The sequence below is a fragment of the Pleurodeles waltl genome, chromosome 9 (assembly GCF_031143425.1).
Source record: "Pleurodeles waltl isolate 20211129_DDA chromosome 9, aPleWal1.hap1.20221129, whole genome shotgun sequence".
Lineage (NCBI taxonomy): Eukaryota > Metazoa > Chordata > Amphibia > Caudata > Salamandridae > Pleurodeles > Pleurodeles waltl.
In genome coordinates this window covers 212,212,551-212,239,951 of record NC_090448.1, presented here as the reverse complement: position 1 = coordinate 212,239,951, position 27,401 = coordinate 212,212,551, and the positions used below count along the sequence as shown (strand labels likewise).

At 45.8% G+C, this 27,401-nt stretch overlaps 1 protein-coding gene across 2 annotated transcripts in view; it reads right to left on the bottom strand.

The window, feature by feature from the left end:
* SLC25A26 (solute carrier family 25 member 26) overlaps positions 1-27,401 on the bottom strand; it is an 875,825-nt gene that overhangs the window by 105,452 nt on the left and 742,972 nt on the right. Inside the window, exon 9 of one of the 2 annotated variants that reach the window (XM_069206568.1) lies at positions 22,494-22,567. In XM_069206568.1, coding sequence (XP_069062669.1) covers positions 22,494-22,567 — 74 coding nt within the window. The remainder of the gene's footprint in view (positions 1-22,493; positions 22,568-27,401) is intronic. The other variant, XM_069206569.1, reaches the window with a different exon arrangement.

Here is a 27,401-nt window from a genome sequence, read left to right as displayed (position 1 = left end):
CACCTGTCATCTCAGTTTGGACCTAGCCACAAGCAAATCAGTCTTGACCGTGCTCCTATGGTAACAATCCAGCCTGAACTGCCAGGCCAGCTACTCCAGGAACCCGAACACAAAAAACCCAGGAACCATTTCACCCCTATTTATAGCTCATGGGCCAGGTATAGCTTGGCTTCAAGGGGATGCGGCCCCAAGTAATTACTAGTGGCTGAGACTAATTCAAGCATTCTATCCATCACTTTTTTGTATACTTCTGTGTGATCCCTTAAGTGGCACGGGCATGCCCAGCCCTGGGTCCTATGCACACTGTGCCATTGCCATGTAAATAGTTATTACTGTGCTTCCTGATTGGCAGAAAAGGCAACACTGCTGAATTGTACGTCCCTGATATAGATGGTGCTATCTAGTAAAAACATTATTTTTAGAATTATCTTTTTATAGAGTTCTACAAATTTCAGGAGGCTTTTTCATTTTGATTGAGATTAAAACAACAATCAATGGAGTATTAACACAGTAAACAGAAAATCTCATGTGAAAAGCAGACAGCAGTGATGACTTATTGATTATGATTTACAGGTGCGCAATTCATAAGTGTGTGAGGCAACAAAGCAACGCCTCGAAACAGTACGACACCTTTTCCAGAATCAATTCTTCTGAGTAAACATACGACTTAGACATCCAGTTAAAAATCTGGAAGTATGCAGCAAAATTACACTGTTTAATTTGGAAATCAATCAATAAATAAATATCCATATTTTTATAAGGAAAAATTCGCCCTACAACCATTTCGGGGACTACCACCTTCCAAAACTGGCGCACAAACTGCCACTATTGACCCTGCCGACTCCCTTCAGTTATAACAGGAGTTCCATTTGCAAGCAGTGTTGGCTTTTAAAGGGGTGAGTTTGAAAAACCTGCCTTGAAAAAGAATGTGTGAGCACAGTATTTTAAAGGGAACTCACAGAGGCGTCTACCTGCAAAATTAAAAAAGAGCACACCTGAAAGATGCTGAATTTTACAGTAAAGTTTTCATATACGTGTACTGCAAATCCAGAGGTTCTGAAGGGACACTGATGAAATACCCTAATACCTTAATGGTGTGAAAGACAAGGCGTACTTTATGCAGAGATTATAGGGGCCCATCCTCCAAAATATGTGTTTGGCATATCGTTTCAAAACGTGACTTTTCCAGCACAATTCCCCCAAAAAGCTATATGCATTACAAAAAAAAAATGTACAACAGAAACAAGTTTAAGAAGTCTGGCTATGCAATTTCACCTGACCTCTCATTTAATAAAATGTATACAGTATATTTTGTCACTTTATGTTCTCATCCTGGTACTTCTAACTAGACTCTCTGTCATAATATATGCTAAGACTGAGAATTTTCGTGGAAGGAGCAAGAAGAACAAGCTATGTACCTTCGGTAAGAAATTATCTGGTAGAGAGACTATGCTGCAGATTCCTTACCTTAGAATTCCCTGGCGTCAGCTTCGAATCCGGAATTTTTCTGCTGAGCAGTACGCTGCTCGTGCCGTCGGGTGGCGTCGTTCGGATCCGCGTGCGTCGTCCGGCTCCGCGTGCGTCATCAGCTTCGTTGGCGCCGTCTATGACGTCACGGTTGTCTATATAGACGCCGCCTCAGCGCGGGTACCTCAGTTCTTTTTCTCACAACTTTCCACGCCAGAAGCACAGAGTCATGGAAGAACTAAAAGTTATGAATTTTATCTTTTTCATTTGACTGTTTGAAGTAAAAATTCTTACATGCCTTTAAGAAAAGCAAAAATGCCAAAAAACATATATACATAATTATATATATATATATGTATAAAAATATCCGCAGAGTGGGGAGGCTTGGGTGGGTGTAAGGAATCTGCACCTATATAGTCTCTACTATATAATTCGTTATCGAAGGTAAGTAACTTTTTCATCTGGTAGAGACTTCTAGCTGCAGACTCCTTACTTAAGAATAGATACCCAAGCTATAACCCATGGTGGTGGGTCTGAAGGATATATTTTTATACTAGAAAGTCCTGCAGGACTGAGCGGGCAAAATGCCCCTCTCTTCGCACCTGGCTATCCCGGCAGTTGTGTCTTGCAAACGTATTCAAGGAAACACACGTTGCCACCTGACAGATGTCCAACATGGGTACACCACGAGCTAAAGCAGGGTAGCAGCCTTCCCTCTGATAGAGTGAGCTCTCAAGCCCTCTGGAGGCTGCTTCTTGGCCAAAGAGTAGCAGATCTTTATACAGAGCACAACCAAGTGTGAAATGGACATTTTCTGTACTGCTCAACCATTCTTTGCACCAACGTAGCCCACAAAGAGTTGGTCGTCCAGCCGGAACTCTTTTGTGCAGTCAAGGTAGAACGACAACGCTCTTTTTTGGTCCAGCCGATGGAGACACTCCCCTTCCTTAGAGGGATGCGGTGGTGCAAAGAAGGTGGGCAGGGTGATATTTTGACCAAGATGGAAAGGGGTCACCACCTTGGGGAGGAAAGAGGCACGAGTTTTTAACACTACTGTTTCAGGATATATCGTGCGATATGGCGGTTTTGAAGTTAAAGCCTGCAGGTCACTCACTCTCCTGGCAGATGAAATTGCCACCAAAAAGGCTGTTTTAATAGTGATCAAAAGGAGCACACATTAGGAAGGTAAGAACAAGATTAAGATCCCACTGGGGCATGATGAAAGGCACAGGTGGGAACAAATGCACAAGTCCTTTCAAAAATCTTTGTGCTATAGGAGACTTAAACAAAGATGGTTGATCGGGCAAGCGTAAGAAATCCGATAAGGCAGCAAGATAGCTCTTAAGGGTCCCTAAGGAGTAACTCTTTTGGGCGAGAGATAGAATAAACAAAAGGATATTAGAAAGAGAGGAAGAAATAGGATCAACAGACCTCTCTGTACAATATGAAACAAAACGTTTCCATCGGCAGTCGTAAATCGACTTAGTAGAGGCACACTTGGCCGCCAAATGACATCACAGACTTCGGAAGGGAGGTCATAAACCATCAACTGTCGCCGCTCAACCTCCATGCATAAAACCGCAAAGTTGACAGGTTCGGGTGGAGAACCTTTCCCTGCTGCTGCGAGAGAAGATCCTCCCGAACAGGCAGCCTGATTGGAGGACTGATGCTCATTTTAAGAAGCTCTGGATACCAGACTCTCCGTGCCCAATCCGGAGCCACTTGGATTACTTGGGCCCGGTCGTTCTTGATTTTCTTCAGAACTGAACTCCACTTGCGATGAAAAGCGTTGCCTAGCGATAGCCCCCCTAGAAACTCCAATGCATAAAACTGCTGACATTGCGTGTTCTCTATGGAGGCGTACAGATCTAACCAGGGATCTCCCCAATGCTGAAAGAGTCCTTGCGCCACCTCCGGATGGAGATACCATTCGTGATCCGCTAAGCATTTTCAGATGAGCTCGTCCGCCCTGGCGTTCAGAGAACCTGCCAGGTGTTGAACCACCAGGATTATGCCCTGGTGTTCCAGCCATGTCCAGAGACGCAGAGCTTCTTGACAAAGGGTCCACGACCCCACACCACCCTGCTTGTTGCAGTACCACATTGCGGTAGTGTTATCCATGTACACCTGCACTACCTTCCCTTTCACAATAGGAAGAAATGCTTTTAATGCTAGTCGGATTGCCCGAAGCTCCAGTAAGTTGATATGGAGCCCAGATTCCACCGGAGACCAGTGACTTCTGATCTCCACCTCTAACAGATGGCCACCCCATCACAGAAGTGACGCATCTGTGACTACTGCGAGATCTGGTTGGGGAAGGGAGAGGAGTCTACCTTTGACCCAATCGCAGTTCACTAACCACCATTGCAGATCCTTTGCAGTCCCCTCTGAGATGTGAAATATGTTGGTAAGATTTCCCTGATGCTGTGCCAATTGGAACTTCAGGTCCCACTGCAGAGCCCTCATATGCCATCTGGCATGCTTGACCAACAGGATGCAGGAAGCCATGAGTCCCAGCAGCCTCAGAGTCTGTCTCACTGAAACCAGGATAGAGGCAGAAACATCGGTATCATAACCTGAATATCCTGAACTCGCAGTTTGGGAGGATAGGCCCGATACTGCACTGTGTCCAGAACAGCTCCGATAAAAGTGAGCTTCTGAGAGGAAGTCAGGTGTGACTTCGGCACATTGATAGTGACCCCCAGGGAGTGCAGGAGGTCCGCCATCGTCTGGAGATGGGTGACAAGAACCTGGGGCATGGAAGCCTTCAAAAGCCAATCGTCGAGGTAGGGGAAGACGGAAATCCCTGACCTGCGCAGGTGAGTTTCTACCACCGCCATCATCTTTGTGAACACCCGAGGGGCACTGGTGAGACCGAAAGGGAGCACGGTAAACTGAAAGTGCTCGTGGCCCACCTTGAACCGCAGGTAACGCCTGTGGGCTGGCAGGATGGGGATATGGAAATACGCGTCCTGCAAGTCCAACGCTGCCATCCAATCTCCTTGATCTACGGCAGACAAGACCTGAGCAAGAGTGAGCATCTTGAATTTCTCCTTCTTGAGGAAGAGATTGACGCCCATTAAATCCAGGATAGGGCGAAGGCCTTTGTTCTTTTTGGGAGTCAGAAAGTAGTGGGAGTAACAACCACTGCCTACTTCTGACATCGGGACCCTTTCTATGGCTCCCTTGGCCAGGAGAGCCATAACTTCCTCGCGGAGCAAAACCAGATGGTCCTCCATCAGCCGTTCCTTTGTCGGAGGGATATAGGGAGGGAAAGACTGGAAGTGGAGGGAGTAGTCCTTCCGTATGATCTGCAGAACCCATTTGTCCGTTGTGCCAGTGAGGGAGATGACATTGAATACTCCCTCCAACTGGACGGACGTGGTCCTGCAGAACCATACTAGGAGGGCTTGGGCGCAGTGGAGGGGGGCTGTGTGGTGGCTGACCTCTGCTCAGACCCTCTGGGTCTGATGATACCACAACCACATCCTCTTCTGGGATGTTTTGAAGCATGAGAATGGTGGCTAAACTGTGGCTGGCGTGGTACCACGCCCCTTCCGAAGCCTCCAGTGGGGCGAAAGACAGACTGCTGTCGTACCGGCGCTGAAAGGCCCAAGGATCTGGCCGTAGCTCGAGAATCCTTGAACCTCTCAAGCGCAGAGTCTACCTTCTCACCAAAAAGGCGAGAACCATCAAAAGGCCTGTCCATCAAACTTGACTAGACATCTCCCGAAAAGCCAGTTGAACGTAGCCAGGCGTGGTGACGTAGGGCCACTGACGATGAAATCGCTGTGCCCAGTGAGTCGGTCGTGTCCAATCCACACCTGATTGTAAACTTGGCTGCATCTCTCTCATCCTTGACAGCCTGTGCGAGAGTGTCCAGTATGCCCTCGGGGACCTGGGGCAGCACCTGTGCCACCGTATTCCATAAAGCATGGGAAAAACGGCCCAAAAGGCAAGAGGTGTTTACGGACCTCAATGCCAGGCTGGTGGTAGAAAACATTTTCTTTCCAAGCTGGTCCAGCCTCTTGGATTCCCTATCCGGGGGGAGAGGAAGGGAAGGCACCACAGGAGGTAAAGGCTTGGACTACCAAGCTCTCAGGGGTGGGGTGGGGTGTTGTGTCAGGAAACTAGGGTCGCTCGGAGCGGGTCTATGGCGGCAACCGACTGTCCTATTCACAGGAGCCCCTGTGCTGGGTTTGGTGCTGGGTTTGGACCATGTACCCAGAAGAACGTCTGTTAGGACCTCATTGAAGGGCAGCATCGGCTCTGATGTTGTCACCCCTGGGTGAAGCACCTCTGTCAGGAGATTCGTCCTGACTGGCACCATAGGTAAGTCTAGGTCCAAGACCTCATCTGCCCTACGCACCACCATAGCACAAGAAGCTCCCACCTCTGTAGCCACATTAAGAGGAGAGAGCACGCCAGTATCTGGAGATGTGTCCAGTCCACTGGCCTCCCCTAGATCCTCATACCAGTCCTGTTCCAGGTCATATTCCAAAGGGTCCTCAGACCCCTCCCATTCCTCTCCTGTGCCTGGCTGTTCTAAATAATGCTCAGATAATGATCTGGGCAGAATTGGCGCCATCGAAGACAGAGTGGGCGTCGTACGACGTCGCTCCGGATCATCTGGAATGATGATGGGGATACCACCTGTGGGCACCAGTGGAGAAAGCGTCGACGTCGGACTCGACGCCGGAGGAGGTCGACTGTGAGGGACCGGCGGTTTCGGTATTGGATCCTGAGGTCACCAAAGGTGCCGAGGCCAAAGCCGCCGATGTCAAACCCAAAGGGGCCCCTGCTGACCCCCACGGGGCCCAAAGACCCACCCGAGGGTGCAGCCCGCTCAAAAACGAGACGCATGGCCTCGTAAAAGTCCTTTATTTGAGCGGGGTCACTCTGGTCTCCGGAAAAGGGCTAAGACGCAGTCGGCCCTGGCGACGGCTCTGCGGAACCGCACCCGGAACATCAACGTTCCCTAGACGCCTCGCCACCGACGGGCTTGGCGAAGTCGAAGTCCGCTTGGACTTCTTCTTCGTGTGCCTCTTACCTGAATGATCAGATGACCTTGAATGCGAGGAAGAGAACTTGGGGCTCTGGGAGCGGTGCGGCGACATCCTCCTACTGCAAGACTGTGACCTCCTCGGAGTCGCGCCGACCAAAGACGGCTGTCGGGCCGCAAGGCTTAAGGGATCTCTCCCTCAAGGCCTTTGGAGCCAGGGCCCGACAGTCGGAGCACAAGGTGGAATCGTGATCCTTCTCGAGGCACCAAAGGCAAACACGATGCGGGTCCGTCACCGACATGGTGCGATGACATGCACCACATGGCTTGAACCCAGTCTTTCTCGAAGACATGACTTCAAACAGTCAAAAAAAGCCTCAATAAACGTCGAAGAAAGGGTAGCTCTAGTCCGGATCTGCGCTTAACCGGCGCGGAAGGAAAAGAACTGACGTACACGCGCCAAGGCAGCGTCTATATAGACAACTGTGACATCATAGACGGCTCCAACGAAGCTGACGACGCATGCAGAGCCGGACGACGCATGTGGATCCGAACGACGCCACCCGACGGCGTGCATAGGATACTGCTCAGCAGAAAAAAAATTCGGATTCGAAGCTGACGCCAGGGAATTCTAAGGTAAGGAATCTGCAGCTAGAAGTCTCTATCAAATGGGCACATGTAAAAATTATACAAGTCTCACAATCAAAACTGTATACAGCTTGACAACTCCTGCTGTCTCATACAGTAATGCTACTGCTCAGTTACACAGAGGTCAAAGGATCAGAGAGCAAGCAGGTTACAAACAGTCCCCAGTCAGCAGTAATGACATTATAGAGGATTTTTTCATCTATATATAACGAATCACCTTCACATGAGGCACAAAACAACAGTCATAGTCGTTAATTTCACGAACCAATCCAATCAGCAACATGCCTCTCACAAAAGGCCAAACAAGGCGAAAAAAATGCTGGTCATAGATTTACCACCACATGCGGACTGCCACGTTGGGACCACTGTGCAAGTGCACAGCTCGTGGCTTGTCTCTTCTAGCTGAGCTGGCCAATTACTCCACCAAACTTCCAATAGCCTGGGAAATTAGTGATCTCAAAATGACTGTCTGAAGCATATTATTTTTATTTATTATCTCACACATTTTCTCCAGGGCAAGCCTGCCATCCTTTGTACGTTTAACAAAACATGCCAACAGAAATATTAAATTCTATTATGGATAATGGATGGTATGGCACTTTACCAACCACAGAGCAGTCAGTCTTTTGCAGCCTATCTGTTGAGCCCTGCAACACTTGTGGAAGAGCCCTATTGAAGGGGTCAGCCAGGGCCTTCCAAAATAATTTGATTGGCATATTAGGACTGATGGCTGGCTTGCAACAAATCGAATTGCGCATCAATGCTTCAGCCTGGCAAAGCTAAACTTGAAGGGATAGTTAGCTGGTTGAGCCATCCCAGGACATTTTAACTCTGACTTCTGAACATAGGAGATATCAAAAAACATTCTAGTTACATAAAATAAGTGAAGTGTCAACCACAATCACCAATTAAGTACTGTCTGTAGATACTGCTGAATGTGTACGACTCATCCTCATTGTCTGTAGACAACTAAGCAGGAAAGACATATTGGGATGACTTCCATGGAGTGATGGCCACAGACACAAACAAATCTAAGAGGTGTAAGCAAGGGCTTCTGTGCATTTCCCCATTGATGACTTTGCATATGCATTGAGGCTGTATGACATTAGGCACAACTTTTACCCTTCTGAAAGAGCGTTCACTCTATCCTTAGAAGTGCACAGACTACTTTTTTGCTAGAGCAGATATACAGCTTGAGTCAGGTGCTTACATTCTGGCATCCTGCCTCTCAGAGCACTCACTGGCCACGCCGCGTATAAGTCATACAAGTGATACTTCTAAGGGAACATGGTAGAGCATTTTTTGCTCAATCACCCATTTTTTGTTGAATAGATTAAAGAGGAAATTGATTTTTATTTCAAGGCAAAACGCAGGGGCGATTATTTATCTCACAATACTCCTATATACTTTCAAGTCTGTACTTCGGGGTAAAGACATTGCATGTTTTAGGATATTGAACAGGGACAAGGTGAGAAACACAACTGGTCAAGATGCTGTGGTGTTACATTTTGAAGAGAAATTCCTCATTAACTGGGATAATGTTGCAGTGCGTGAACTGAAGCAAAACACACCATCATTGAATCCAGTTGTTCTCTATGTTCTACTTGATGGCATTTCCAAAATGTAAAGGTTAATGTAAGGACAACAGAGGTAACTTTTCATGCTAGCTGGGCTATCTGTTTGCCATCCTACATAACATTAATGCTGGCAACTCACTCTTGAATTATGTTAGATTCTTGCTTGTGCAGATTAGACCTAGAGCAAGAATCAATGGTGTATTGCTGGAGAGGATCTCCATTGGGAGAGGGCGCCTAGCATGGATGTCATATGTTGTCAATGCTCTTGGCACTGGTGGTAGAAACCCTAACTGAGTGCCCCAGGAAGGATGGCCTCAGAGTCTTCGAATAGACCCCTTGTAAAGAAAATCGACTGTCCCTCTAGGGGGATGATTTACTTTTATACCTATGTTACTCATGTAGTTTGGGTCTCTGTGTTATCCAAGTACCTGATACATTCAGAGGGTCTTACAGGCCGCAGTCAAGACGTCAAAATTTACATTGCTTTCTGCCCAAGATGGGGAGAGCATTAGAGTTGCAATCGAGGCTTAGAATGAAGCAAGTTGGCTTCACGTATCTTAAACTGAAAACCTCACTGAAAAGACATCCGCTGCAATAGTAATCAATAAAGAGTAACCTTTAAACATGTTCATAGTATCCATTACCTGTATTATTTGTTGGTGCCTTTCGCTATGCCACATCATGTTTTCTTCACCAATCAGATTTATAATATGGTGCTATCTATTACGCTTTAACTGATGATATCACCCACTATGCAAACAGCACAAAATACACTATCTATGTACCTTTATTGACGCTATGTACAACAAACCTAACCAGAACGTTTTCAATGCTCACAAAAAATAACTAACTAAATAAAACGTACTTGCAAACAAATGAGTAAATTACTCAATAATGTTGTGTTCATTACGCACAATGAATCAGTGTGCTGGGCAAATACCATAACTCCAAGGCTGGATTCCCCTGTGAGTGACCTCAATACTGTTACGACTCAATCTTGTGCTCCATGTGTGCCGGTTATTGCTATCCAGTCTCATGTCATTCCTTCCCCTGGGGCACCTTTCCATCTTGAGTACTCCATGGTTTCCTTCATCCCCGGAGGCCTGAACCATTGGCCTTTCAGTTCTGCTGCTATGAAAGAGGCTAGTTAGCACCTGCAGATATCACATGTCTATCTAGGATAGTTACATTTTCACTGTGAACCACTGGATTGAATCATTATGCACTTGGGTTCCGTTGTATTTGTTGTTGTCAATTACCGTTTGCACCTGCTTCCTGTTAGGCCTCATATCTGTTTATGTAACACGTGATTTTCCCCCAGTTTACTTGGAAGATTCCACGTGGGTCACGTGCCTTTCTGGAACACTCCCGGCTTCCTGTTTAAATAACCACTTGGAACCTGCCTGGGGGCTTAGCCTTGTAACCATACCAGTCCTGCGCAAGCAGCTTCCCTGCACTCACCTCTTGAGTTGCCCAGATCTTTCTGCGTTCCTGTCCAGCGCAAGCTTCGTCCCTGTACTCACCTCCTGATTCCCCCAGAACTTCATCACCCCAGTCCTGCGCAACCATGTCCCTGCACTCATCTCCTGTGTCGTACGGACATGTCCAGTGCTCTAGTCTTCCAAGCCTTCTTGATAAGTCTGAGATACTGATTTCTACGACACTTCCAGTGTCTCCCTTCATGAGCTACTCTTTTTGTACCTCTTGCGCCAATCCACCTGCCATCTTTAAACTCTAGGTAAAGTACTAGTCCGGGCTAAGTACGTGCTTTCAGGTTAGTGCACACTATTCCTAAGTAGTAGTTGCAAGCCTGTCTGTCATCCTCTTCAAGACTCTAGACCTTGCTCCATTTCCTTCTCTTTAATTTTCCTTCAACACTTCTTACTTGTCCCGGCTACGGACCCCCCTCTCCAAACATTGGCTCCTGACTGTGTTGTTCATGGACTAGAGACTGTCTCCTGAATTAACCTTGTAACTCCAACCCATGTACCGAGTGTAACCTTGTTTTCTAGCATATCTTCGGAGTGCCCTGACTCCAAACTATGTACCAAGTGTAACCTTGTTTTCTATAATATCTTGGAAGCACCCCGACTCCAACACATGTACAGAGTGCAAACTTGGGAGTGCCTGTAAATCCAGCTATGTTCTGAGTTTACCCTTGAAGTGCCTTAGACTCTAACCAGTATTTCAAGTTCTTCCTCGAGAGTTCCAGAAGATTTTCTTCTGAGTACTTGGTTGTTCTGCTCTTATGTTATGATTCTGAAGAAACCTGTAGGTATGGATAAATTAAGCACTCTATTGTACTTTTGCAGAGGATTTGATGTACTGATGATAATTGCCTCCTCTTGTTACTCCAGTGTATTGAGTCTTCACAGAAAACAGAAGTGCTGGTCCCGTGAACATCCCCCTTCGCATAACCAGAAGGTCCCAGGAGTGATGATCCTGTTAAGCAGAGTAGTACCATCGCTGAGCAGAGCCAGTACCACAAGTTTGCTTTTATTATTCTGTCCCTTCCCACTTTCTCCTCTGTAAGTCACCTGGAATCTAGGAGTACTGTCCCTGGGTCCAGCTTCTTCCAGGGAGGGAGCGGAGAGTCCAGCATCAGCTCCAGTGTTATGCTCGCAGTTGGATCCGGGTGAGTGTGTGACAAATACCTGGTGTATCCCACCTTGTTTCAGTGGAGTCTCTTCATGGACTTCTGCATTCCATCTAAAATTTCCTTTGCAAAGTCACCAGACATTTTGTCTGTCAAACTAAAGCCATCAGGAGTTCTATTCTTTTGGGGTTGTATGGAACAGGATGCTCAGATTGTCCGTGAATAAGTGTGGCAAGTCAACCTTTGGCAGTGGTCTTGAAGTGGGCAATGTTCAACTATACTACTGTGTGTCCAAAATCATTACGATAAATGATCTGCTTTTTGTCTCGAACAATGATCCAGCCACTTTCGGGTGCTGCGGTCTATTGCAGGATCAAGTCCTCCTGTTTTCCTGTATGGATGGAGAACCTCAGTTGAAGTCCTTCAGGCTGTCTAAGTTGTGTTCCAGGCCTGGTATGGGACTTTGAGAAGAACTGGATTGCTCCACCGCCTTGACATGGAGATGACTGTCTAGGTTGGGCACTGCCTCCCTGAGGTCTCTGCCCTTGACAGCTTTGTCAGCTAGTATCAAATAAGCATCTGAAAACTATGGGGCTCAGAAAACCAAAAATGTATTGTATGTTTTGCAGAAATAGAGGGAAAATTCAATTTGCACAAAAGTACATTTTTAAATGTTTACAGCCCAGGCATGCCCTCTCTCCCCAAACCTTGAGAACACGGGGTTTGACATAGCCCAATGGAAGCCAAGTTCATGGTGATCAAGCCGGACAGTAAAAGCATTCTCAGGTGCCATAGAAGGCTTCATATGCTTTTGAGAGGCTTATATTTGTTTTGGAATTGACACAGAGAACTGAGAGAGAGAAACTTGAGGGACCAAAGGAAGTGGCTAATGCTGCATACTGTCGACTGATACGGACCCACTGCAAGACCTGCATAGAGGGTACTTTAATAGGATTCTCTACCTGAGCATACAGTGAGGTGGATGCCCATTGTGTATAAGATGCCAAACAGAAGCTGTAGACAGATTTGAGGTTTTCTGAGTAGGAATGGCTCACACTCTGTTGTTGCTCTGGTGCAGACTCCTAAAATTGGGTTTTTGGGTTTGAAGGAAGGCTTAGGCGATGCACACTGTACAAATATGTCTATAGCCCTGGAATACCTATCACCAAGAGAAACATTGCACAATACTGTTGCTCCCAAAGCGCACTATACTGGAAATGTACAGCTTTACAGAAAAGGTAACGATGCAAGAAAATGTCATTTTGTGCACCATTTGGTAATGCAGTGAAATGAAATGGATCAACACCATCTGGGGATGTGTGGCTAACCGCTGATGTAGGAAGCAGCCTTTCTGTGAGGCTCTAGCCGGGGACTCCCACCCTATGCCATACTGAAGTAAGAACAGTGCCCTGTGCCCCCATACCAGTGCTACCGCTCTGGGATGGTGACTGTGGGCGATGGGGTGCCCGATGGCAGCTGCACAGCAGCCAGGAAGAGAATAATCCTCCCGCAAGCCGTGACCGCACCCAGGCAAGAGGGTGGCCGCGGTTGAATAGAGACACCGCAGCTGGCCGACGGAAGGAAGGACGCCCCGGTGCTGATGACTTCAGAAGAGGAACCTGGACCACCAGATCGGGACACAGGGCAGCACTAATCTGACAAGCGCTCACCTGAAAGGAGAAGCTGGCGTGTGGCTGATCATAGGGAGGGGCACAACTGCGCCAAAGGTAACGGCTGATGAGCGCGGGTGGCAGGTGGAGGGGGAGGCCGGTATGAGACCCATTTGGAGCCGCAACCGCACGGGACCGAGATGTGGATAAAGCAGCTGCCCAGGCCATATAATCACAGCACACGATGCAACTGCGCTGAGCCCATGATGCCGGGCGCGGCCGAATAGAGACACCACAGTCGACCGAGCGAAGGACACTGGGGCACTGGCGCCCCAGAACATAGAGACAGGTGACAACATTTACCCGGACAGAGCACAAATTAATGGAGAGGCTGATTGCAACCAAACAGCAGGGGGGTGCGACAGCGCTGAATACAACGGCTGATAGGCGCCCGAGACAGGCGGAGGGGAGGCCTGTATGAGACCCATTTGGAGCCAAGGCTGAAAGAGACTGGAATGCGGAGAAAGCAACCACTCCGGCTATGATCCTTGCTGACACAGCGTGCCCAATTCCAGCACCCCAGTACAGACCAACCTCTGCCTTTGGCAGAACCAACTACTCCCCCAACCAGACTGCAGGAGAGATACCTCCCAATAAAGGAGCACAGAATTGAAGCTCTGAGGGGGCCCCCTGGCCTCTCATAGTCACACATAATGGGGAAAGTTGGCTGCAAGAGAGACACAGAGACATGGGAGGAGGCCATGGAGGACCCCGCCCGGCAGTGCATCAGGAAGACACAAGGTCACAAACTAAGGAGCATGCTGGAAATCCAAGACATCCTTCAGGCCACAACCGCCTCTCGAGAAGCACTGGAGAGCAAAATTGATTCACCGGTGATGGACATGACCATACTGAGAGATGACCACCGCTGCTTAGCGGAAAGGGTCTCCACGACGGGGAAAAACATCACACGGGTCATACCAACCCTATTAGATACAATCGCAAAATTGTGCACACTGGAAAAGAAAATACATAGCTTGGAACTGAGAGCAGAAGACGCCGAAAATAGATCCAGGTGCAATAACATCCGAATAATAGGCCTACAGGAACAAACAGAAGGGAAGAATATGGTGGACTATCTTGAACGATGGCTCCAAGAAGAACTGGCAGGAGATGGCCTATCTCTGTTCTTCACCCTTGAAAGTGGGCATAGAGTCCCATCTAGCCCTATTCCACTGTGGGGCTCCCTGAGCCCCGTCATAACACAACTTTCACATTACAAAGACAGAGACTGCATCATAGGACAAGCGAGGAAAAAAGGAGACTGTATAGTGGACAGTAGTGTAGTCAGAATATTCCTAGACTTCTCGCGCAAAGTGCAAACACAGAGGTCCACCTTCAGAGAAGCCAAGGCAAAATTGAGACAAATGGGGATCCCATATGGCATGTTGTTTCCGGCCTACTTCAGAGTGATGATGATGGAGGGGACCCAATTTTTCCACTCTCCAGTGGCACTACGGCAATGGATTGACACCCATCTCTCAGATGAAGCAGGTTCACAACTACACAGAAGGTCTCGACACAACCCCAAAAAACCAAGACCTCAACCTAAGCGTACGCAAACTGCCCTCTCCAAAGCAGAAACCCTGCAAGAACGCCCAAAAGTAATAGAGACGGTGGCTTCATTAAGTGTCAGTGGACGGAGCCCAGCCCCAACAATTGATGAAGAAGAAGAAGGTGACAAATCGGGGTCTGATCAGGACTCCTACACTGCGCACACATCTGAGGTTGCCATGCCGGTGGGGATGCCTGGGAAGTCAGATAGCATTATCTGATCCCTTCCCCCTGGATAGCGAGCACTTCTTGGACTTTAACACCTGAACACTGACATGCCCTTCGAAATAACCTCAGACCCTCGAAGGGGTCCATTGCAGGGACCCTAAGACACAGACCCCAGAGGGGACCGCAACAACTAACAGATCGTAAGAATGGGTTGGGAGGACCAGCGGGATGATGGTATAGACATCTACCTAATTGAACGGGGGGCCCGCTGCCGCTTTAGTGAGGCTAGTTGATAAATAACTGTTTGGATGAGGGGTTTTACATTCCTTGTCCTGTGGGAGGGGAGTTGGGTAGTTTATACTTGGTTTGTATATACTGGGGACCCTGAGTCACACACTCCGATATATGCTACTTAAAAATGATGTGGTTTGTTGGTCACACAGCAAGGGTTGATTGGGCGGGGGAGGGGAGGGAAAATGCAGAAGGAGCATGGCTAGTCTTGAAACGTACACGTTTACATCATGGAACATTTGAAGAATGAACACAATGGCAAAAAGATATAAGGTATTTTCCTACTTACAAAGGAGAGGAGTACACATAGCGCTGCTCCAGGAAACCCATCTAATGGCAGCTGGGGGTGGGGGGCTCTACAGAGACGGTGGAGAGGTCAGGCATATTTCACAACCTACTTAGCTTATGCCAAAGGAACACTAATGTAAATAAGGGTAGAGTATCCCTTTCAGCACACAGGCAGTCTCATTGACTCAGAGGGGAGATACGTTGCCATGAGGGGAAGATTGGAGGGGCAAGACTTGCTTCTAAATAATGCTTATACTCCTAATACAGAACAAGGGGCTTTCTTTGGAAGACTTACAGAGCGTTTGGCCCCACAGCTCATGCAGTCAATAATGATGGGGGGGCAATTTTAACTGTGTAGTTCAGCCACATATACACCGTTCCCACCCTCCACTGCACAATTCCCCAATAACTAGGGTAGCCGTGGCCTTCTGGCAGGTGCTGCTTCTATCCTTTGCCGGTATGGTGGCTCTGCCCAAAATGATAGTCTTACCACATTTGCTTTATTATGTCACAGTCCTTCCAGTGTGGATACGCAGAGCTATCTTCAAGGACATAGATTCACTATTAACGACTTTCCTCTGGGAAACAGGCAGAAGAAGGGTGGCTCTGGCTAAATTGCAGAGACAATCAACAGATGGAGGACTGGCCGTACCAGAATTTTAATCTTATTATCTCACAGCACAACTCCAGTGGTTCAATCAATGGCTGGCGAGTAGAGAAGCCCCATGGGGATCAGTAAGGCCCTTCATCCCATCATTAACTAAACTGACAGAAGTCTTACTGAGAGTATGAAGACCACACAGTGAGGACTCAGCAGAGTAGAGTTAAAAGTGCTTGCACAGTGCTGGGCAAGAAACCTGGGCGAAACCAAAACAAAAATTCCATACTCCTCAGACTTTCCCCTATCATTTTTGTGGGTACTACCACATAGGGGTAGCTGGGAGAGCCTAGACACCTGGACTGAAGCAGGGTAATGACGATATGCAGCTTATTTAGAGAAGGGATGCTGCCCCCATTTACGGATTTCAGACTCGACTTTGACTTGCAGAGAGGGCATTTTCTACTGTATGGAGCAATCACCACAGCTATTAGACAACACTGGGGAGCGGGCCTCGACGAACCTAAACCACAGACCACCAGCCAATACCTAACAAGCTCGTCAGGAACATTTAAGGCAGTTACAAACCTCTATAGCAAAATATGTGCAGACATGACCTACCCCTTGGACTCCTTAAAACTTAAATGGGAGTAGGACTTGAACACTCAGATACCAACCAAGGCTTGGGAATATATCTTGGAAAGGAGCCCAAAAGACTCCAGAAATACAAGATTTAAACTGATAAACTTTTTTATACTACATAGGACATATCTGACCCCAGGGAAGATTAACAGACACTTCAATGCAGCGGAGACAGATTGCACATGGTGCAGAGTGCTGGGGGCGGAACTCAAACATATGTTGTGGGACTGCCCTTATTTGGGAACATACTGGGAGGAGGTAACACATATGGTAGCAGAAATCATAGACAGGGAAGTCCCATGCACAATGGGCCATTGCTTGCTGGGATAGTTCCCCCGCACACCTAAGACAAAAGTGACCAGTAGATTCCAGGATCTGGCCTACGTCCTCTCCAATGAGAAATCACTATGAACTGGAAAAAACAAGAGGTCGAAGGGTAGATTAATGGAGTAGAGAATTGGAAAAGTGGGCAACCTACGGAGGAGACTCCTTACTCAAGGAAGCTAAGAGAGGATTAAGGCCCTTAGACGTAGCACGAGCATGGGGGACCCTGGTGGACAGCATGAAAGACTTAAACACTAGATCATTTAATTCATCCCAAGACCGATCCTAACAAAAGTATTGTCCGAAATAAGAAGTCTCTTGCTCTCCTGGAGCCCCTCCACCCCCCACCTCTCCTCCCCCAGCACCCTAGGAAGGACTCCGCATCCACCTCGCCACACGCACACGACCCAGAGAACAGGAAGCCACAATCACAACTCCAAAGTACGAAATGGGCACTGACTCAGGAAGGGAGGGGAAGGAGAAGGGAGGGGAAGGCGGAAGGGGGGATGGTGGGAAGATTGATCATTCAATGTTATTGTAAATTAAGTTGAAGTGTGTTATGTTGATAGCTACCTTAAATGCAGAGTTAAAGAGACAATGATGGTATTCCGGTTGCTGTAACAATGTATAACAAATGACAAAAAAATCTGTTTAAAAAAAACATGGATCAATACCATCTAATTTTAAATATTTTACGATTAATACAACTTCTTAACATAGGTATTGGGAATCAAATGTAAGTCACAACATCCATTTATCCTGACAAAATAAACGATGGAGTGTGGTACTTGCTAATACTTGCACTTTTACATTATTAATATTTAGATAATATTTTGCTAAATCTCACAGGCGCTTCAAGAGTAAGAGTGTTGAAAGTTCATTTATAGAGAAAAATGAGAAACCAGCATAATGAAGTTTGGTACTGCTAAAGCCACAATGCTAAAATAGGTTTTACCCCAGATTTAGGACTCACTGCTTTATCTGTCTAGCTACTGCTTGGCTAAAACATGGTTAACAATGGCCCAGCACACAGAGCTGAATACTTTTAAAACAAAAGGCACAGATGCCAGAGTGATAGGCACCGCTTAACTCCGCATTTATTTCATAATATATTCCATTTGCACGCAAATCATGTCATCATTCCACTCCACATCTACCAAATATTGTACTCTGGCTCTAAATGTGGAGGACCATATGGCAAGTTTCTCAGGGGCAATGGCTGGTATTACATTTCAGGAGTAACATGTTTATTTTAGAAAATGAGTGATGAGTTATGTCGAGTAGTGACTGGAGTGTGAACAGAGGGTTATTTAGTATCTCAAACAAGACACTTGATTCCGAATGGGTCAGAATTCTGATTTGTGTGCTATTTATCGCACCCAGTAATTAACAGGAGCATTAAATACTTCGCCCTTTGTTACATTTCAGCAGTTCAACACTTCTGGAATTTAGCAGGTTAACCAAGTGGGCACTTACTATAACATTCCGATTTCGATGTCGTAAACACAAAAATGTTATTCCCCAAAAACTTGAAATAGGTTCTATTTATTGCACTCTCTAAATTCCTTACCATGGGGAGTCAGATTTTTTTTTAGATGTGATAAGTAGCACCTACTTCTCCAACACATTCATAATTAGTATTCAAAAGAGTGAAAGCATGTGGTAATTGGCACACAAATTAGACAAACTCAGTGCTCTGAACATAAAGAAAGTAGCAAAAAAGGTATACGAGATACAGTGTGAAGAAGGGCCTCGAAAGAGGGAAATTAACACTAAATTGGTGGGGTTTTCTTTCCACACTCTCTCTCAGACAGTTTTCCACCATGTCAGTCCATGCGAGCAAAAATGGGGCAATGGTCTTGCCCGGCAGAAGGAATCTAGGTCGTTCAGAATGGAATGGGCCTTTTTCACCCTACACCCCTCCCTCTCAGAGTCCGCCTGCAGAAGCTGTCAGTGGCTGAGATTCTCCTGTTACAGCAGATAATTGGCCATTTGTCATAACAAGGTTGTGTTTTCATTCCTGTCCAGACTGACTGGTTTGAGGTGTTTAAACAGCAGGTTTCTGATCCAGAGAGGAGGATGTTCACAAACTTCTAACAAGATAGCTGAAGGGGAAGTCCAGTAGCGCCAAATTTAACCAGAACATGAACATATAGTTCTGTGGAACCACCATGGAAATCAATGAAAGGAAAAAATATCTGAGGTTAGCTCAAGATGCAGGCATCTGAGAAGTATCACAGTTTAACCCCTTTAGAATCTGAACAGTATTCAGCTGAGACCAAATACCCCACATTTCAGAACCATCAAAATACTGCCTTCATTTGAAATAAGACAGATGCCTTGCCTTTCTGGAGTCACCAACTGAGAATGTAAGTCCAGTTGTCAGCCACTTTAAAAAAAAAAAAAAATGTGCATGCTTCTTGTGTTTATCCTGCTTCTAAGCGCATCCAGTTTTTTTGAACATCAAAAGCTGAAGGCAATTACTATCTCAGTGAGTTAGTAATTTGTTCAGGGCCACAATATTTATTCACAAAAGGCATCGGAGAGTAAAATTCAGGGTGTTAATTTTGAAGGGCAGTCATCTGGTACAAAAGTCAACTTCTCAACCATGACACCATATCGATTCTGTCTAGCACAGATGTAATCCTTGTTTGATTCATTCTTCATGTTTCCTGTTGTCGGTATAGCTAAATCATACTGGTAGTGGAAATGAAATCACAGGCCCTTTGACGCCATGGTAATGTCACACGAAGTGACATTCATCTCTTGATGACAACATATTATGTGACGTCAGTAAGTCTATGGCCCTGATTGAATCACACAAAGAGGATAAAACAATCTGAGAAAAAGTATAAACTAACAAAATTAATTTAAAATCTCATTGAGGATGATCAGAGGAACACAGGAGTCATAAGATAGAGCATACATGGGTACATGTGTTTCTATCCTTCTAAATAATTACCATCGCATTACCGTGTTTTTCTGTGTAATTGTTGGCCAACTTCTTGCTGGCTCGGGCTAGAAGGGCGGCAAAAGAAAATTCCTGTATCTCAGCTCTTATGGGTATTTGACACTCGCGAGCAGCTCATGAGAATACCTAGCATAGTAGGGCTACCTGCCGCTTCTGGTAACTCATAAATGACATCATTTCCTGGGGACAAGTTAATATTTCAAAAAAAGCTATAAATGTCTTCAAGTGTCCATCTCCTAATGTGTCAGGACACCTGGAGGACAATCCTGACTGATGTAAGTAAGCACATTGCAGAAATTACCTTTTGTACAAAGGAAGCAAGCAAAGGGAACCTGCTCTATGAATTACACTTTCAGACTTCATGATATATTTTATGGACAGGATAAAACCAGGCGAGCACGCTCTAAAGTGAATACCATTTTGCCAAACTATAGAAGAAACTGCAATAACCTTAAAATTGCAGTGTTGATTAATGGCGGCTAGTTGGCACTTCTGCCAAGGGGCGGTGGAGTAACAGAAACAGAAAAAAGTCCTGTGGAAAAAAAGGCTACTTCTGCAGCAGGGCCTCTGTTCAGCATCTACTAGTCATCCTGCAGGCCACATCTGCACGTCTCTGCTATGCTTGGCTGATGATCAGTATGAAAGCTAAGTTTACTTTTCGAGTACTGCGGACGAAAAAATACATGCAGGAAATAGTTTCAATACCTAGCTTTCATTCCAAACCTCGCAGTCAGGATTGTCTGCGAGCAGGTGTAAACATCTTTTCGTTTTTATTAAACCTGAATGAGATGCCACATATATTCCGCAGCTTAAACCAGTTTACTGAAACATAACTGCTTCGAACAGGTCTTCTGGGGACAAATGGAAAAAAAAAAAACACTAGCATGCTGGTATCTTCCTTGCAAGTTTGTTACGAAATCCTAAAATAAGGAAGTTGCTTAACCAAGATATTTGCTTAGCACAATTCATGATCACTGAAGGACAAGACAATATGTCATTAGCCAAACCCAGATGCAAAAGGAAGCAAAGGTGGTGTGAAAACACCTTCGTCATTGAAACACATATATTTGGAACAATATTTCCAGCATCAAGCAACAAAATGTTATCCATCGTCGACGATTGCTTTCCTATACGACCCTTTGAAAGCAAATAAGTCTTGAGTTTTATTAGTGAAAGTGCTCGATAATTCGTGAGCGAGTTGTATTTTTGTGTGCAAAGGCAACTTGGTGAATGTGGGTGTTATATGAGTGATCCCACCCATCTGGGTGATTCGGGATGGATGGGTGGGTGCTTTGGAGCATAAATAAATGAATGGGTGAGTGAGAAATGAGTGAGCAACATCAGTGGGAGACATTAGATTCCTGTCTTGAACCTCACTATGGCATTCCAGGCACTCGCTCATCTTAGAAATTCATCCACCCATAGTCATATTTTTTTAGCCATATACCCATGCATTCACTCACCCATTAATATTTGCACTCACTCATCTGTGGAAATGTATCCACCCAACTATAGATGCACCAAATTACTCACCTAATCCATCCATTCATCAAGCCAACTATCCGTTCACTTTTTCCTGACTCTCTAGCATTCACCAATTAAACCATCTATGTGAACTATCCTCACACACAGACACATAAAGAGTGAATCAAAGAACAAGTACTTTAATTGAAAAAAACGAGACTTAAGGCTTTGGCATATGTCTGAAGTGCCTCAAGGGCTAAACTTGCGAGGAAAGGATTAGACAAAGGGATAGAAGGTACTGAAGCAAATGTACAAGTGTCAGAGCAGCAACAACAACTTCCATTTCTTTGATTTTACCAGGACGGTTTCAATCTTACACAGATGACAAGCGAGTACTGCCTTTTCAGATAATACTCGAAGAGTCCAGAAACTGAGCTGTTGTTTCATCTTCACAGTGAGATTGAGTATAAAGTCCTTCTCCCAACTACAAGTGCCAATTTACTCTATTATTTATTTTGAATACAATGCAGATGGAAGCCCTGCTGCAACACATTGCAGAGTAATTTAATTAATCCAATTAAGAAATATGAATTAAGGTTGCATCACAAATCACATAGGTATTTACGTTTTGTGAATGCAGGTGTACCATTGAAAGAGTTTCTTTGCTAGAGGCATGCATGACTTTAATGCAGGCTTACATCCCCAGCCTAAAACACAAGCATTTTGTAAATACAACGGTACCCCCTACAGCGGTGCATTGTGAAAGTCGAGGTGTCAGCCATTCTACAGCCTCAGCCTCTGACAGCTCATCAAGAAGGCTGCACAGTTCAGCCATCTTCTATGTCTATGGTCCTGTGTGCTGTTGGCTAAAGATCAGTGCTGGCAGAAGGTGCTTCCTGTGATATTCTTGTGCCATTTTGGTTACCATCTGTCTATCCACAACTTTGACATGACATTATTGTTCCTGTCAGAAAGTAAAACAAACCAAGACAACCAGTGGAGGAAACAAGAGAATCACTGGTAAATACACCGAAAGTAAAGAAATATAACCCACTTTTAACATTAAGTCGTTGGCACTTTCAACACACATCCCTTATCTCTGTCGTTCTATGACATTTCATTCTTTTTGGGAGAGTAATTAACTGAAATGCTAACAGATAAATTCTTATTTTAAGACTCAAATATGCATGAACCAAGAAAGAAACTGGTTATTCATGGTATGCAAATCCTCACCCAGCAATTCCTTGCGATTTCCAGATACTATGGAGGGCAAATAACACATTCCCGCGGGCAGTGCTGGATCCTGTCTGATACATGGAAAACAAAAAACACAACAAATCATTACAGTGACTTAGGACTCCAGTTCCTGAGTGTCAATATACATAAAAACACATACACACACTATTGTGCTATGTCGCTGCTAAGAAAAACAGAGGCATGCAATGAGAATATTGCGATATTTTGAAGATGATACTGTAAATTCTCTTTGAATCCGAAATTTCAAATGCTTGGCTAAGAAAACCATACCACTTCTATGTATTTTGAATACCAACTTTCACAAACATGTTAACGCATTACATCATGTACATATCTGACTAATAGTAATTCTCTTAAGACATCAATATTGGCTTTACATTTGCAATCTCTCTGAGTAAGAAGTTGGTTGAAATTATTGACAAGCTCTCATTTAACACCCATCACTTCTTTATTAATCACTCTCTGTTGGCAAAATCAACATATCTCACTAGATTATTTCCCATTACTGCCCGTTATTTCATTTACTGGTCTATTCCACGAGATTGGTCACAGAAGGTTTAACCAGAAACAGTCGGCTCAGCTTGTAGCACTCTATGGGCTCTCACAGAACTTAATACAATGCTTTGGTGTCCTTCTTCGAGACTTATAAATCAGGGTTATAGACAGACCGCACAGCTTATCAATACAATATGATATCTTGGAACTTAATTTTTTAGCTTCAATGTTGTTTCAGTAAAATAAACTGACTGTAGACGATTAACAGAACAGCTACCACTAAGAAATTTGTCTTGTGTGTCCTAGGGCCAATGCAGAGGTGGCAGGTGGACCGCTGTGGTTGCGGCAGTCCGTCTGCCACATTACGAGGTTGGAGGGCAGACCTGCAAACCTACCTCCGTCCCCACCAGGATCAGAGATCCAGACGGGCTGATGGTATTTGCAGGTTGTAATCAGCCAAGGCGGAGCTGAACGCAGTGCTGCCCTGCTGATTACAACCTTGTTCTCCTCCAGCCTTCTCATGAAAAGACTGGCGGAGAACGGGTGCACAGGTTCCCTTGCCCAGCATCCTCAAAATGAACAGCAGACAGTGTGCACTTTGAGGGTGATGGTGCCCCCTAATTGTGGCAGCATTGCCGGCAGTTGAATTATGAGCTGGCAACAATGCTGTCGCTACTTAGTTAGCCCACTGGGAAAGTCTTAATGAGGTGGGGGAGTTTAGGGGAGGTCACCAGCATGGCGGCGACCACCCCGTCAGGAGTTTTTGGCGGACGGGTGCTCCAAACTCAATCCCATAATTTTGAAACTAAGGCCCAGATTGAAGAAATTAATTTGTGGCCTATGGTGATTAACAAACTCACAGAGTTTGCAATGGCAAAATGACATTTCTTAATCTACTAAGCCCCTTTTTGCAAATTGTAGAAGCCTTTCCCAAAGTTGGTGAACAATTTGCATTCACTATTTGCGACCTACTTGTTTCTACTTCAGGCCATAAGAGATATATTTAGTAATCTGCTAATATTTCCATGATGACTAAGGACCATCACCCTAAAGAAGAGTGAGATGTTCCCATTTAAATGTAAATAAAAATGAAGCTCCTATAGAAAGCACCACCTGGAAAGCTTTAACTCAGTACTGAGAACTGCAACAAATACAGGCAATTAAAAGGAATGCCTGGAAGAACTTAAATCGTATCAAACAAATCTCAAAATGAACTCTTGAAAATGGCCCATTATGTTACTTAGTTAGAATGCAGTTGGTGTCCTCTTACTCAGCAGTAACAAAGGATTTGATACTGCTCCACTTCACACAAAAAGTATAAATAGGACAATTGAGCATGAGTATTGCTGTGTGAACTCAAACATTTAAATTGTCCATTAGCAGGAAAGGTCAAAATAAACAAGGTATCCTCAGACTTGCAGAATGTTACAAATAGAGTGCTTTCACAGTGGGTAGGAATACTATTATAGCCTTAGAACCCGCTGTAGCGGGCTCTACCGGCTATTAAAGGCCCCCTCCCCGCGTTAAATGCCTGAGCCGAAGGCGAGGGCATTTAACAAGGGAAAGGGCCTTTAATAGCCGGTAGAGCCCGCTACGGCGGGTACTAAGGCTATTAGAACATTCTGCCACTCAGGGCAGAATGTTCTATTTAAAAAAACAAATTGCTCACGGAGCCCGAGGGGATTAAAATCCCCTCGGGCTCCGTGAGGCTTTGTTCACAGCTGCTGCTGTGAACAAAGCGAACATTGGAATGTTTGCGCTGCGGGCTTTTACCGGCCAGTAAAAGCCCGCAGCACTCCATTGTTTTCAATGGAGCTTCCAGCATTCCAATGTTCTAATAACCCGTTGGCAGCCCAGGATGTAATGATTACATCCTTGGCTGTGGCACTCAGGCGCCAAGGACGTAACCGTTACATCCTTGGACCGGCTCATGGGGGGAGCGGTGCCCCCAGGGAAAGGATGGAATGGGAATCGCTTACCCTTCCACCCTCACCCCCCTGACCCTCCCCCGTGGCACCTGATGACATCATCAGAGACCTCCCCCTCCACGCTGAAAGCTGAGCTTCCAGCGCGAATCAGACACAAAGAGCCAAGAGAGGCATCAAAGGAAAGGAAAGGCTTTTGATGTCTTTCTCAGCATTTCTGCTGCCTGATCGTGATGCGATTGGGCAGCAGAAATGCCACTAGACAGCAGGGAAATTGTTTTTTTTATTTTTGTTTGTAATTGAATAAGGGGAGCGGTCCCTTGGGCAAGGGCCGCCTCCCGGGGGGGGGGAAGGGGGGCAATTTATTTTTAGGCCATTTATGTCCTCCCTGGGGGCATATCTGCCTATTTTAAGTAGGCCGATCTGCCCCAAGGGGGCAGAAACCGCTAGACACCAGGGATATTTTTTTTGTGTTTGTTTTATTTTTTTATATGTGGGGAGCGACCCCTTAGGCAAGGGTCGCTCCCCTAGGGGCAAAATTACTTTTAGGCCATTTCTGCCCCCCCGGGGGCAGATCAACCTATTTTTATTAGACACCAGGAAATTATATTTTGTGCGTCAATTTCACGCAGGGGGAGCAACCCCTTAGGCAAGGGCCATTCCCCTGGGGGGGAAGTTTATTTTAGGCCATTTCTGCCCTCTTTGCGGGCAGCTCTGCCCATTTTTATTAGGCTGATCTGCCCCCATAGGGGGCAGAAACCACTAGGCACCAGGGATTCTGTTTTTGCACCAATTTCACGCAAGGGTTGCTACCCTGGGGGGGAGGGAAGGGGGGGGGGATTTATTTTAGGCTATTTCGGCTCCCCTTGGGGGCAGATCGGCCTATTCTATCAGGCTGAGGGGGGCAGAAACCAGTTAAGCACCAGGGATTGGTGAGTGTGTGTGTATGTGCGTGTTTTGTTTGGGGGGGCCGCCCCTTGGGCAAGGGTCGCTCCCCATGGGGTTACATTACTGTAGGCCATATCTGCACTCGTTGGGGGCAGATCGGCCTATTTTTGGAAGGCCCATCTGCCCCCAAGGGGGGCAGAAATCCCATCAGAGAAGATTTGTTTTTTCAAAATAAGAGGGTGGGGGTATGGCCATACCCCACCCCAAATAAATGGGTCCTAAGTTGTTCTGCCCACTGGCAATTACACCAGATCCACACTCCAAGGAGGGGGCAGAAAGTCTACTAGATGCCAGGGAATAAAAAAAAAAAAATAGCGTGGTGGTGGGTACCAACCAGTATGGGCCTGGTTATGCCCCCACGCCAACCAAAGGGGGTAACAGTCTTTAAGCTCTCCCCCCTGCACACTAAAACATCTTATCCCATGGCAAGCAAGAGGACATTTGATTATTTTGGGTTTTGGTTTTACATTTGGGCCATGAGAGCTTGGCTAACTCTCAAAATCGTCCCACTTGGAATGGTGTGGGCTGTACTTTTTGGACTTTGGGACGCTGCCATGTAGAAAAATCCACAAGACCTAGACACATCTGAAAACTAATGTTCTGGGTGAGTCCAAGGTGGTGTGCTTCACATGCACCCCACACCATTTTCTTACCCACTATGCCCTGCAAACCTACAATTTACTGGAAATCATAACTTTTTTCCACATTTTTGTGATGGAACCTTCCGGAATCTGCAGGAAACAACAAAATTCTTACCAACCAGCATTGTCTAATCTATACCGATAAAAATTCTGTCCCACTTGTCAGCCTAAATTTTTTGTTTCAAACTGCCCTTTTGGACCCGCTTTTGTTCCCCCTCAATTTCGACATGTTTTTGGCTCCTCCCTGTAACAGGCACTTGGCCCACCTACACAAATGAGGAATCATTTTTACCGAGAGACTGAGGGGAACATTGGGTGGTAGGAAATTTGTACCAGTGTGGCGATCCCACACAGTAATGTGGGAAAAAAGGTGATTTATAAGCTAAATTTGAGGTTTGCTGATGATTCTGGGTAAGAAAATATTGGGGGATTCACGCAAGTCACACCTCCTTCGACTCCCTCGGGTGTCTAGCTTTCACAAATGTCTGGGTTTGGTAGGTTTCCCTAGATGACTGCTGAGCCCAGGACCAAAAAAGCAGGTGCCCCCGCAAAAACAGGTAGTTTTGTATTTGATCATTTTGATGTGTCCACATTGTGTTTTGGGGCATTTCCAGTTGTGGGCACTAAGCCTACCCACACAAGTGAAGTACCATTTTTATCGGGAGAATTGGGGGAACTTTGTGGCTCCTCTCAGATTCCAGAACTTTCTGTCACCGAAATGTGAGGAAAAAGTGTTTTTGGGCCAAAGTTTGAGGTTTGCAAAGAATTCTGGGTAACAGAACCTGGTGAGAGCCCCACAAGTCACCCCATCATGGATTACCCTAGGTGTCTAGTTTTAAAAAATGCACAGGTTTGGTAGGTTTCCTTAGGTGCCG